At 39.2% G+C, this 12594-nt stretch overlaps 1 protein-coding gene across 1 annotated transcript; it reads left to right on the plus strand.

Moving 5' to 3' along the window:
* Window positions 1-1985: 1985 nt before the first annotated feature.
* Window positions 1986-12499, plus strand: LOC128018869 (extracellular matrix protein 2-like). The gene is made up of 10 exons (XM_052604702.1): window positions 1986-2476; window positions 3050-3181; window positions 3520-3683; window positions 4170-4707; window positions 5622-5737; window positions 6357-6489; window positions 10282-10439; window positions 10523-10662; window positions 11242-11568; window positions 11643-12499. The coding sequence occupies exons 1-10, from the start codon at window positions 2323-2325 to the stop codon at window positions 11821-11823; spliced, it is 2043 nt and encodes a 680-aa protein (XP_052460662.1). The 5' UTR covers window positions 1986-2322; the 3' UTR covers window positions 11824-12499.
* The last annotated feature ends 95 nt before the right edge of the window (window positions 12500-12594 follow it).

Here is a 12594-nt window from a genome sequence, read left to right on the forward strand (position 1 = left end):
TATCAGACCATATTTTTGGAAGTGTCTTCAAATACACTCTCATTCCAAAAGAGGACCACAGGTGAAGGATGTTGCTAAAATGATTTCTGTGTTATTTGTTTGAGACATTTATATCTGGTCTAATCTGTTATTTGGTCAGACTCTGAGCAGGTGTACATGGTAAACCGAAAGACAGGAAGCTGTGGGTGGCGTGTTTACCTGTTTTAAATGATTGTTTGTCTTCTTGAACATTCAGAGTTTTTATTTTTGAATGAAAGACAGGAAGCTCAGGGCAGGTCTAGGGGGGAGTGTTACATCAAATTGCTTAATAATTTTCTGTGTGGGAGGCAAAAACCAAGAAAGGCTATAACACACTGGAGTGAAGGAGATGCAAACAGAATTAAGTAGAACTAAATTACTTATTTGTCCCAGTCTGCTATAAACACATTTTATATAATCATAACAAGCTTACACTTGTGTACTAATGTAGTGCTAGCTGACCACATTTATTTGCACTGATTAAGGTCCATATTCTTAAAAGCCTGTATTCCAATAAAAAAGGTTTAACTGCTTCACAGTGTTTGGAATATTCCTCTACACATGATAATTGAAACATAAGACTATCTATTAATTTTAGTTTGTGAAACGTTTGTAAAATTAATTTCACAATAATACAAACATATTTCTTCAAAATCAATGTTTTAACACCTAAAAGTGCAAATGAATATTTTAATTTTAAATGGATATTCGGAATCAGGTGTATACATGATAAAGAATAATATGTCATATTTATTGTTGTGATTGTTAAAAATATTTTGGAATATTTGCTAGGCTATTTCAATCTGTTTACCAAATTTATTTGACTTGTATGTAAATTTTGATTAATATACGCTACCATTCAAAAAAAATTTTTTATTATTATTATTATTATTTCATTTTTGAATAATATGTTACTATAAAGAAAAAGAGATGCAAAGGTGAGAGCAGAGAGTGAGAAGGAAGGAATGGTATAATATATATTATACTTTTATTCAGCAAGTATTTATTAAAAATATTTTTATTTTAGATAAATGCTGTTATTCTGAACTTTCTATTCATTAGAAAGTATTAAGCAGCACAACTGTTGTCAACATTAATAATACAAAAATCAGCCAAATCAGCATATAAGAATGATTTCTGAAAAAAATCTGCAATAAATTATATTTACAAATTTATTAAAAAAAGAAAACAGATATTTCAGAATATTATCTGGGTTTTTTTTCCTTTTGAATGGTACTGTAGATTTATTTTATTGCATATGAACATGGTTATTTACTCTAGCAGTATATATAAGTATAGCTTAAGTTTACATGGGTTATTATTTTTTGTAAACGATTATACTTGTGATTTTTGCCCAGCTTGACCTACCCAAACCATATTCAGGCATCCAGAATATTAAGATCCGAGGGTTGACCCTTGTGACTCAAGTAAGCAATCACATAGTGACATCCTGGCAGCCCCATTGGCCTAGAATAATGGCAGAACATTGACTGTAAAAATGTACTCCGTTAGGATAATTTCAGTTTCTTATTTATGTTAATAATTGAACTACTCAGAAAGAAAGTGGCATAATTCTCTGCAATGCTATTTAATGAAGTGGTTGTCATAGCAACAGTGCTCGATGCAGTGAAATGGCCACACTGGAGAGAAAGGGGCTGCATGGTCAAGCAAGGTTGCAAAAGGCAATGGAACCTGAAAAATTTCTCAGGACTGTGGTGCCGTTGGCCCTTGGACAGAGCGACCTTTCATATCAACGGGCTCCCTACAGGCCAATGTTTTCTCTGCTCTTCCATCAAACTTGCACTAGCAGTGAAGCACAAACAATAATGAGCGTTTTAAGAGAGCTATGTTTTATTCATCAACACATAAATCTGAAATCCCACACACCAGAAGTGCATCCGTTGACGTCAGAACATTAAATCGTGTCAAAGATAAGATTTTCTTTCCCCTTGAGGATGCTCTAATAGTTTGTTTGGCTCTCGGGACTGTGGGGCGTTCGTTGAGAAGGAAAGGAGAGGCGGTTAGTCTTCAGGCCAAGTGAAAGAGGCGCTTTGTTGAAACTGTTTTGATTTTATTTTTTCCCTCTCACTCCCCTGCTTCCGTTCCATTCCTTCCTCCTCACTCTCTGCTCTCACCTTTGCATTTCTTTTTCTTTTTTGTTTTCTTCCGAGGGACGGGTGATGGGTTGAACATGATTTCCAGAGGCAGAATATAACTGGCCTTTCAGAAGGTACAGCCCTCAGAGTCGTTGAGACAGCTGTTTCTAGCAGATCATACCTGAACTGACTCAGGCACACATTAACAATGTACAAGCTTTTAGCTTGGTGTCTGTGTCTGTGTTTAGCGCATTTAGCGGCTGAAGGAAAACAAGAAAAGAGAAGAAGAGAGAGACAGAGGGACTCCAGACGATTCTTATCTGCTGAAGATGCACCTGAGTATGATAGCCCATTCCTTCCAGGTGAGTAATGCTTATAGCATTTAATTTAGTAAGATTAGACAAGAAGAGAAGAAGATACAGTTTTCTAACATTGTGATTTTAGATTTATATTTATTGTGCAATTGTCAAAAAAGTAGTAATTTAAGCAAAGAATGAACAGAATTTTTTTTTATAATTAAAAAAATAAGTGGTTACGCTGAATTAAGATATGAGAGAACGGATCAAAGGTCTATCCAATATTTGGATAATAAAAACATTTGGACAAAAGTCATACTTAAAAATGTATGAATGTCAGTGCATAAACAAAACATTTATTTGAGAGAACACAAATACACATACAATACAAATACAAGGCAAAACAATTTACAGAATTTGTTTTGTTGCTAGGACACCTTTGTTAACTTAAAGGAAACTGACATCTTACATTAATAATAAATTATATTTTTTTAATTTAGTATTATATTATATTATATTATATTATATTATATTATATTATATTATATTATATTATATTATATGTTTTAAGTGTCCAATTGCTTGTTGGAGCCACTGTGTGCAGAATTCTGAAATTTTGTATGTTTGGGTGCATGCCAGACCATAGCAGTCAGTGTTTGGTGAATGGGATTTCTCTGTTTGAGGGGGCTGTCTGGTCCCCGGAGCCTTGCAGTGTGTGCCAGTGTAAAAATGGAGCAGTCAGCTGCCGAACCATCCCCTGCCCGGCCAGAGGTTTGGGAACCATCATCTCTCTATCTCCCAGCAGCAGGATTCTTTGATTAATAGAATATTGAAATACAAATATTTTGCATTAGAAAACTTTTGAACAGTACGTCTAGTTCTATTCTACCTTTTTTTTTTTTTGTTGAATTACATTCAAAAAGTAATTGGATTAGCCATTTGTAGTAATAGCTAAAGAGAACGGTGCTCATCCCGGTAGTGATACAGGCTGGAAATTATGTAAAACATTGACTTTTAGTGTGGTGTAATCCAATGCTGGGAAAGGTGCCATAAGGGAGTGGGATGCTTGTTGGTGGGTAATGATTTTCTGTTTGCCACACCATGTATAGCTTCACCCACCCTGAAGTCTGTGGCCAGTAAGTCCAGTCCAACATCTGTGTGGAAAACAAGCTTGAAAAACAGACTGACAGGAAATAGAAAACCATCTGTGGGGACGGAGGTTCTGGAGGTGAAACCAAAGAAGAACAGGATGGTGGTCACCCCAGCAAAAGAAGTATGTAGATGTGCATGAGAAAATGTACTATGCTTCATATACTTCATACTTCCCCTCATTATTGTACTTATTTACCTTTAGATGTGGTCTGTCTGCTCTTTTAAGGCTATGCTGGTACTAAGCTGGTTTACCTGGTCGGCCTATTAGTCTTTCATTGTTGTGAGATGAAAAGTATCTAAAACCACTCTACACTCTTTCAAAAAAAAGGCTAACCTTATAACTAGATAACCTTTCAGTGCACAGTTCTAAAATGAACCTTTTTAGTGTGAAGAACATTTTATAATTTAAAGAACCATTTGTGCAATGGAAAGATTCTATGCATGTTAACAATTCCTCATGGAACCATCAATGCCAATTAAGAACCTTTATTCTAAAAGTGTAAAACCAGCAAACCAAACCAGCTAAGAATAGCAAACCACTTTAGGGTAGTTTCAAGCCAATTTTACCTCTTTTAATTGTTCTCAAACATTTATGTTGTCTATTCAGGCACCCTCAAATGTCCCTAAGAAGCAAGTGAAGAAAAACCAGGAGGTGATTGTGAATCTGGATCCTGGTAAACCGCCTAAGACCCCTGTAATAGCCACAGGACCTCAGTATATGAGACCAATCCATTTTGATAATGATGACCATGATGGTGATGACTATCTTGAGGATGACAGTGACAGTGATGATGATGACGATGATAACCGCAGCTTTCCGGTGTTCAGATCTGCTCTTCGCCCTGTAGCAATAGAAAGACGAGTAATGCCGCCCACACTCAAACCAGCCACACCACGAGCAGAACCGGCCTTTGCTCTTCCTACAAGAAAATCTGTGAGACTGCCCACTGGAAGGCCACTGCCAGCCCCCAGTGGGCGACTGGTGGATCGAGGTATTGGCCGTCCAATCGTCCACACCTCTGTTCATATGGAGTCTCTCCCAGCAGGCTGCCTGCTTTCAGAGTCTCTTATAGCTTGTGGAAACACTCGCCTTACCCATATGCCCATCATCAAAGATGCAGAGGTCAGGAGTCTCTTTCTTTCAGGTGAGGTGAGAGCAGTTCACCTTGCTCATGAAGACAGATAATTATCTACGTGTATTATAAGATAATGCATGTAGATGCATCTTTGTCTTAGAGAATATACCTTGAATTAAGTGTATTTTCTTACCTTATTGGCATATTTTTTTCTTCATGTAGGCTAAACCTAATTCCTTATATAATATATATACATTATTGTTCAGAAGTTGTGTGTGTGTTTTAAAATAAATTAATTCTCCAAAAATGCATGAAATTGATCAAAAGTGATCTTTTTTACCTTATTACAAAAGATTATACTTCTTTTGAAGTCTCTCTTCATCAAAAAAGTGTTGACAAAATATGTATCACATTTTAAAATATATTAAAATAGAAAATAGTTATTATATATTGTAAAAATATTTAACAATATTTAGATTTTTACAGAATTTTTGATCAAATAAATGCAGCCTTGGTCAGCATGATAGCCTTTTTTTTTAAAAAAACTTTCAAAATCTTCTCAAATCCAGGAGTTGCAAAATGTGAGTTAGGAAGATTTTTTAAGTTTTGAATATATATTTAAAGAAAACTATTAAATATTTGTGATATTGTGAGATATGAAGTTGTGCCATACGAAAATTTTATACATGTACAAATTGTGAGATGGAAATTACTTTTTGTACAAACCTTTAAAATTTTTGTTAAATTAAGAGGGGGTTTAGAGTCTGGAAATTGGGGTCTGTGTTATTGGAGTTTAACCAATGTACTTGGATGTTTTTACTGTGTTCTAACATAATCTGGCAGTGTCCCATTGTTTGTCCATCAGATGATTTTCTGTATGTGGCACTGCAAGAGCTGGCTCTGAGAAGTGAGAAATGTAAACAGAGTATACCATTATCTACAAAGAGGTGAAAAATAACTCTCGTCTTTCTGGTATTTTGCAGATAACAAAATCAGCAAGATCCCATCACATGCTCTAGCAGGTCTTCCCAACCTGGAGTGGCTCGACCTCAGCAGGAACAAGCTGGATGATTTCTCTTTGGGACCAAATGTTTTTCGGGTGAGATGCAGTCTGAGAAACATTATTATATTACCAAGTGTACTGACACATACTGTATCACATAACAATGGTTGTGATGTTTTTTTGGACTCTAATAATGGTCAGATTAATGTAGATCTTTAAAAATGGAAACTGGTTTGTGATCAGTTATCTGTTACAATGGTGAGTTATCAGGCCTTATGGTGTGGCACAGTGCAAGCTTGAAATTTAGCGAGTAGCTGACGTGTTTTTGCAAGATGCCAGATCTGACATCACCGAGCCAATTCTCACCAGGATGCTGCAGTGAACATAGGAATTTTCAGTCAATAGATATTACACCCTTTAAAGGAAACACAATAATTTTTTACTTCTTTCTCAACTGTGTGTCATATTTACTGCGCACCAAGCACAGGTTGTACAGGTGACATATATATGACAGAGCAGAACATTGTTTTTTTCGCATGTTCACTGTACTTCTGTATTTACCTGTGCTCGGTATCTTGATGGGTAAATGTCTGTTCCTCACGCCAGGTGAACTTTGAATATCTGTGCTGTGTAACTGCTGTGACTTGAAGAAAGCTTTGAAATATTTCCAGTCTGGCTTTGACAGTGTCATGAGTTTATTTTCGACCTGTTGCAGAACTTGACGAAGCTCAGGAGGTTGAACCTGGATGGAAACATCTTCACTAAAGTGCCGGCTCTCCCTCCCTCGCTGGTGGAGCTGAAGATCAACGATAATAAACTCAGTGGTCTCACTCCCCACAGCTTTCAGGGTAAACACAAAACCACAGTCCACTAAAAAATTTAATGTTGGGTTAATCTGGACATTTTAAAATTACTTTTGTCGACCTGACAGTCAGTTCATGCTTATTCGAGTGATTTATGGTATGCTAGCTATAGAGAGCCCATAAGTATAGAGAGACAAATCACTTTATAACTACTATTACTATTGAAAACATCTGAACTGATGCTATCTTACTCAGTCATTGACTGTAATGCATGACTGTAGCTTTCAGCCAGGAGAAGATGTCATCAGGTGGCGTCCAAATTTCACGGGGTGTTTCAACCCTGAACCAGAACACCCTCCAGTTGGCGGGTCAGCATTGTTTGCCAGACACTGCCCTCCTCCTCCTGGCCCCCAGCTCTACTCCTCCTTCCTACTCCAGAGCCAATAAGACGGTCTTTCTGCTGCCTCACCCAACCTGCAGACAGCTACCTTCCTTTCCCTTCCTGCTATACCCAAAACAGTATCTTCCACACAGACTTGTGCCGGGAAACCCCTACACCCGACCTCAATCGGGAATAGCCAAGTCTGCCACCCTTTGGCCCTGCACTGCTCAACGAGGTCCTGATACTTTTCTGCTCATGGGCCTCCTTGCACCGTCTTCCCACGGGACCGTCAGTTCAATCAAGATTATCTTCCTTGCCTCCTCAGACCATAAGACCATGTCCGGCCTCAGCAGTGTTTGCACAACCTGGGGGAAGACTAGTTTCTTTCCCAGGTCCACCCCCTTCTCCCAGGATTGTGCTGCTTGCAAGAGGCTCTTTTTGATCTTCTTGGGGGCTGCTGGTTTCTCCCCTTCACTGATGAACTGAATGCATGTCCTCAGCCTTGTACTAGTCTGGCGCTTTTTCTGCCTCTCTCGCTCCAAGATGTCAGCAAGTGCACAGAGAACCTTGTTATGGCGCCACCTGTATCTTCCTTGGCTAAGGGCTGTTTTGCATCCTGCTAGTATGTGCGCCATTGTTCCCCTCCCTCTGCATAGCCTACATGATGGGTCCTCTGGGTGTAGGAAGGGTGTCGTACACTGAACGGAGCAGGAAGGAGATACAAAAGGGCTCCAGTCTCCAGATCTCAGGCCACATGATCTTCCACTTCGGCAGGTCCCACTTCGTCCAGGCAGCTTGTACTCCAAGATTGATGGCCCTAGATCTGCGCCTTTCTTCCTCCAGGTGTCAGACCTTGGCTTGAATCATGTCCCTCCTCTGCCTTGGGTCTGCTTTTCCCCACTGCTGGAAGTGGGTGGATCCGAATCCTTGCCTCCCTACACATGGGTTCCCGATGATCTCCTTCAGCTTCAATGCACTTTTGGCTTGCGCCACCTATGTGTCAGCCACCCACTTGCATCCTGATCTCGTAGTGACACCTGCTCTTCTGAGTACATCATCACAAGCCGGCACTTTGCCACCTTGATCTCCTCCACCACTGATGATAAGGGCAGCTATACCTGACCAGACCTGGTGTATAGACCTACTGACGTGAAGCTTGGTGGAATTCCAAGCCACTTGCGAAGGTATTTGTTCACTCGACTCCTTCCACTGCTGTCATAGGTACTTCGTAGATTGTCAGTAGCCACATAAGCCGTGGTAGCAGGCCATGCTGGAAGAGCCAGGCCTTGAACTTTCCTGGCAATTCTGACCCCTCGATCTTACTCTGCCATGCTTCTGCCTATTTCTCTGTCCTGGAAACATTGCATCTGTGTGATTCCATTTCCCTAGGCACTTAATTGGGTTTTCCTCAGTTGATGGTATCGTCTCCCCCTGTACTCGCAGCTGGAACTCGCTGGTCACTTTCCTATTTCTAATCACCATACTTCTTGATTTCCTTGGTTTGATTTTCATCCAAGCCCATGTTGCTCCATCTTCAAGAGCCTTCGAGATCCATCTTGCTTGCACATGGGTTGAAGTTGTTATAGTAAGATCATCCATAAAACCTCTTATTGGAGGTTGGCGGATGCCAGACTCCATTGATGGCCCTCTGGATTCCTTTTCTGCAGCTGTTATGAGCAGGTTCATTCCCATGACAAGCAGGATGGGGGAGATGGTGCAGCCTGTCACGATTCCCTTTTCCAGGTCTTGCCGCTGAGTTGTAAAGTGGGCAGTTTTGAACCATAGTTTGAATCCTCTGAAGTAGCTGGTAATTATACCCCTGGTGTGGTAGGGGACATGGTAGTGTTCCATAACTGTGTTGGAGTTGTGTCGGATTGAACCGTATGCGTTAGCCAAGTCGAGCCAGACAACCGTTAGATTTCCTATGCTACACTTGGCCTCCCTGATCAGCTGGTTGAAGATGCCCGTATGTTCCAAGCACCTGGAGAAACCTGGAATGCCACCCTTCTAGACTGATGTATCGATGTATCTTCACCATGTAGGTAGTCATCCTTTTTGCCAGGACAGAAAAGAGTACCTTGCATTCGACACTTAGGAGAGAGATGGTTTGGAACTGACTGATGTCGGAAGAGTCCATTTCCTTGTGTACAAAACACCCCTCTGCTCTTTTCCTGGATGCTGGAATGATACCTTTTGTCCATATCCTTCGCAACAGTTTCTATAACCTGCGGAGGAGCATCGAGCATCTCTTGTATACTTTATAAGGTATACCACTTGGTCCTGGGGCAGATGCTGAACAGGCTTTCTGCACAATATCCTGGACTTCTCTCCATGTTGGTTCACTGGTAACAAGCTCTTTCTCAGGAGTTTCAGCAGTTCTGCTGATCTTTGGGTGTGCACCACAGGCCTGGTTCCTGAGGGTCACTGTGGCTCTCCTTCAGGAACTCCTCTACAACTTCCTTAGGGCTGGTCAATCTTCCAGATCTTGCTTCCCCCAGCAGGGTTTTGGTAAACCTGTATGGGTGCTAAATGAACTGAGCCCGCTTTACCTCCTTCTCTTTCCTCAGTTTTTGAGAGACCTTTCTGCCCTTCTCAGTCTGCAGAGTTGCCTTGGAAGTCCACTAGTTAGCTCTTGTATGCCCTTCCTTTCTTCAGCACTTGCTATTCTGAACTGCTTATTGAGGGTCTTGATCTCCCTCCTCAATTGCCATTATAATGATTCTTCTAGACAGCAATGAGTTTAAATGGAGTGTAAATTCTTAAGAAAATGACCCCAGTATTCTTACACTTCCTAACATGTCTCAAAATGTTACATTCCGAAATCAATCTTCAGGGATATTTTTCAAGTTTTTTTTGCATTAAATTGAACAAAAGAGAGAAAATATTTATTTTTTCTTTTCATCAAATAATCTGTTTCCCCGAGAAATATTTAGAAGAAGTGTTTCTTGAGCACCAAATCAGCATATAAGAATAATTTCTGAAGGAGTAATGGCTTCGCCATCATAGGAATTAATTAAAATTTGAAATATATTAAAATAGACAGTTATTTAGACAGTTATATACAAAATAAACATTTATTTTTGATTAATATTTCACAATATGATTTTTTACTGTATTTTTAAAATATAAAAAAATCTTACTGACCCCAAACTTCTAAAATTTAAATTTAACATAATTGGGCTTCTAATAAAGGGATAGTTCACCCAAAAAAGAAAATTCTGGCAGCTTTGAATTCTTTTTTCTGTTGAACACAAAAGAAGATATTTTGAAGAATGTGGGTAACCAAAACAGTTGATGGTTCCCACTGACTTCCAAAATTATGTGAAAAATGCCGAAATGATGACAGGATTTTCATTTTTGGATGAACTATCCCTTTAAGTTTCCAAATACCGGCAAATATGACAAACTAAGAGTAAATGCCATATTCTGGTAATCTAATGTTATGTTTGCCTCAGGTTTGTCCAAGCTGCTGACACTGGAGTTAGAGGATAATTATTTCCACGATGGAAATGTCTCTCCTCTGGCCTTCAAGCCTCTGAGAAGGCTGATTTACTTAAGACTGGATGACAACAAGTTCAGGGCTATTCCCTCTGGTCTGCCTATTTCAGTACAGGTCAGTTACATTTTATGTCTCAAAAGGAAAAAACCTCCATTATATAGTATATAACGGAGGTTGTTGATTTTTAATTTCTTTAGGAGCTGCACCTTTCTGACAACAAGATAGAGGTGATCCATTCAGGGCTCTTAAACAAGACCACAAACCTGAGAGTCCTGAACCTCAGCCAAAACCGAATCCGAGAGGACCGCATTCATCCAAGAGCATGGACACACTTGCTGTGAGTTCAGATCACAGTTCTCTGCCTCGTCTATGCTGTTATGTGCCACCTTGTGGACAATTACTATAATTTATATGGTGAATAAAGAGTATAAAAATGAATAATTGAAAACGAATAATTGAAAACGAAAAATGTCAAGCCTAGCCTATGATGACATGTATATAGTACCAAATTAATGTGCATACATACTGTGCATACATACTTTATGACTTTATTATTCAAATAATCATTATTGATGTACAGAGTCATATAATTGTACATTATAATTTTATTTTATACAGTTTAGAAAATGTTTTTGAAAGTAGCCTCTAACGCTCACTGAGGCTGCATTGCATTGATTTGACCAAAAATACATTAACAATATTTTAATATTTAAAATAACAGTTTTATTTATTTTTAATATAATTTATTCATTTATTGCCTTTTTTAGGCAACTAAACTATTAGTCACTGTGAACAAAAAGTACATTAACTTTTGGAAATTTATATCTAGTTACATAGTATGAAATGTATTATTTAGTATATAATAAAGTATTTCAGAACTATCATTAATAATCTTCAAAAATGCCTTTATCCACAGGAAACTGGAGTATTTGGACCTTTCCCACAATAAGCTGGTTCACGTTCCCTCTTTCCTGCCGGTTGGTCTGCGGCAGCTCATCTTGCATCACAACCAAATTGAGCGCATCCCTGGCTATGTGTTCGGCCACCTGCGACCTGGTCTTGACTCCCTGCAGCTCTCGTACAACCGTCTGCGTGAAGACGGGATAAATGAAGTGTCATTTCGGGGCCTGTACAACTCACTGAGTGAACTGCTGTTGGACCATAACCAGCTCAGGTCAATCCCACGAGGCATTCTACAGTTAAAGAACCTGCAGCACCTGAGACTGAACCACAACTACATCAAGTAAGTCAATCTGTCTGTCTGTCTGTCTGTCTGTCTGTTGGTCTGTCTGTTTTAACCTCATCTTCTCTCAATAGCCACATCACTATGAACTCGTTGTGTGACACTACGGCCCGTGAGGACTCCCTGCTGATGTCTGTTCACCTGGAGTACAACCTGATCGACCGCCGCCTCATTCCACCAATAGCCTTCTCCTGCATCAAATCCTACCAGAGCGTCCTTCTGCGGCCCCAGAGATACGAAGAGCACCAGGAATGAAAGCATTTTTGGGGGCTGTTGTTTACAGTGCATCTCAGTTGAAGGCATAATTCAGAGTTTTATGTGAAATAAAATTAAAGATGCAACTCCCTTTTCACACCAGAGGCCTTACATTTTGTTTAAGTTGTGTTCTGAATGTCTCTTCAGGGTCACACATGAACATGCTTTTTTTCTGCTGTACTACAACTAAAAACTACTGCAGACATTTGCTGTTTGACGTTAGCATCGGCTGTGTTCATGCCTTAATAGATTTGAGGGCCTGTTGCACAGATTTACATGATGCCAAATGTCCATCTTTTCTGTTGCAGTTGGCATCATATTTTTTTGTACGTCTGTTGTTGTTTGTTATCATATGTAATGTCTGTCTTGGTTTGTTTCATACCTCTATGTTCACAATTTACAATCTCATATAAAGCAAACGTGTGTATGTTCAAGGATTTCTTTCTTTTTTCAATGTATATGCAAAAGGTTTTAAGCATATATCAGGTTTATACTAAGGTCTACTTATTTCTTGATTAAACTGCAGTGCATCACATATTTTCATTTTAGTACCATTTTAACAATTTTTTAGTTGCAAAGGTTTGGACTTTTATGTTCAGTTTTGTGATGTTGTGTGTTTTCTGTGACTTTGTGTCATCTCTGTTACAAACTACAATAAATTTGAGAGGTGACAATTCATGTCGAGTCAGAAAGACTTATTTTTTATCATTAATATTATAAGCACATGTCTGATGAAAATGATGCGCTGCTGTCCCGATGTATGTGTTCAAG

This window comes from Carassius gibelio, chromosome A8 (assembly GCF_023724105.1).
Source record: "Carassius gibelio isolate Cgi1373 ecotype wild population from Czech Republic chromosome A8, carGib1.2-hapl.c, whole genome shotgun sequence".
Classification (NCBI taxonomy): domain Eukaryota; kingdom Metazoa; phylum Chordata; class Actinopteri; order Cypriniformes; family Cyprinidae; genus Carassius; species Carassius gibelio.

Excerpts from the sequence above, each read along its gene's own strand:
- LOC128018869 (XM_052604702.1), top strand. The coding sequence starts at position 2,323 with ATGTACAAGCTTTTAGCTTGGTGTCTGTGTCTGTGTTTAGCGCATTTA. Across the intron at positions 2,477-3,049 it reads TGATAGCCCATTCCTTCCAG|ACCATAGCAGTCAGTGTTTG; the intron begins GTGAGTAATGCT and ends GGTGCATGCCAG. Across the intron at positions 3,182-3,519 it reads CATCCCCTGCCCGGCCAGAG|CTTCACCCACCCTGAAGTCT; the intron begins GTTTGGGAACCA and ends CACCATGTATAG.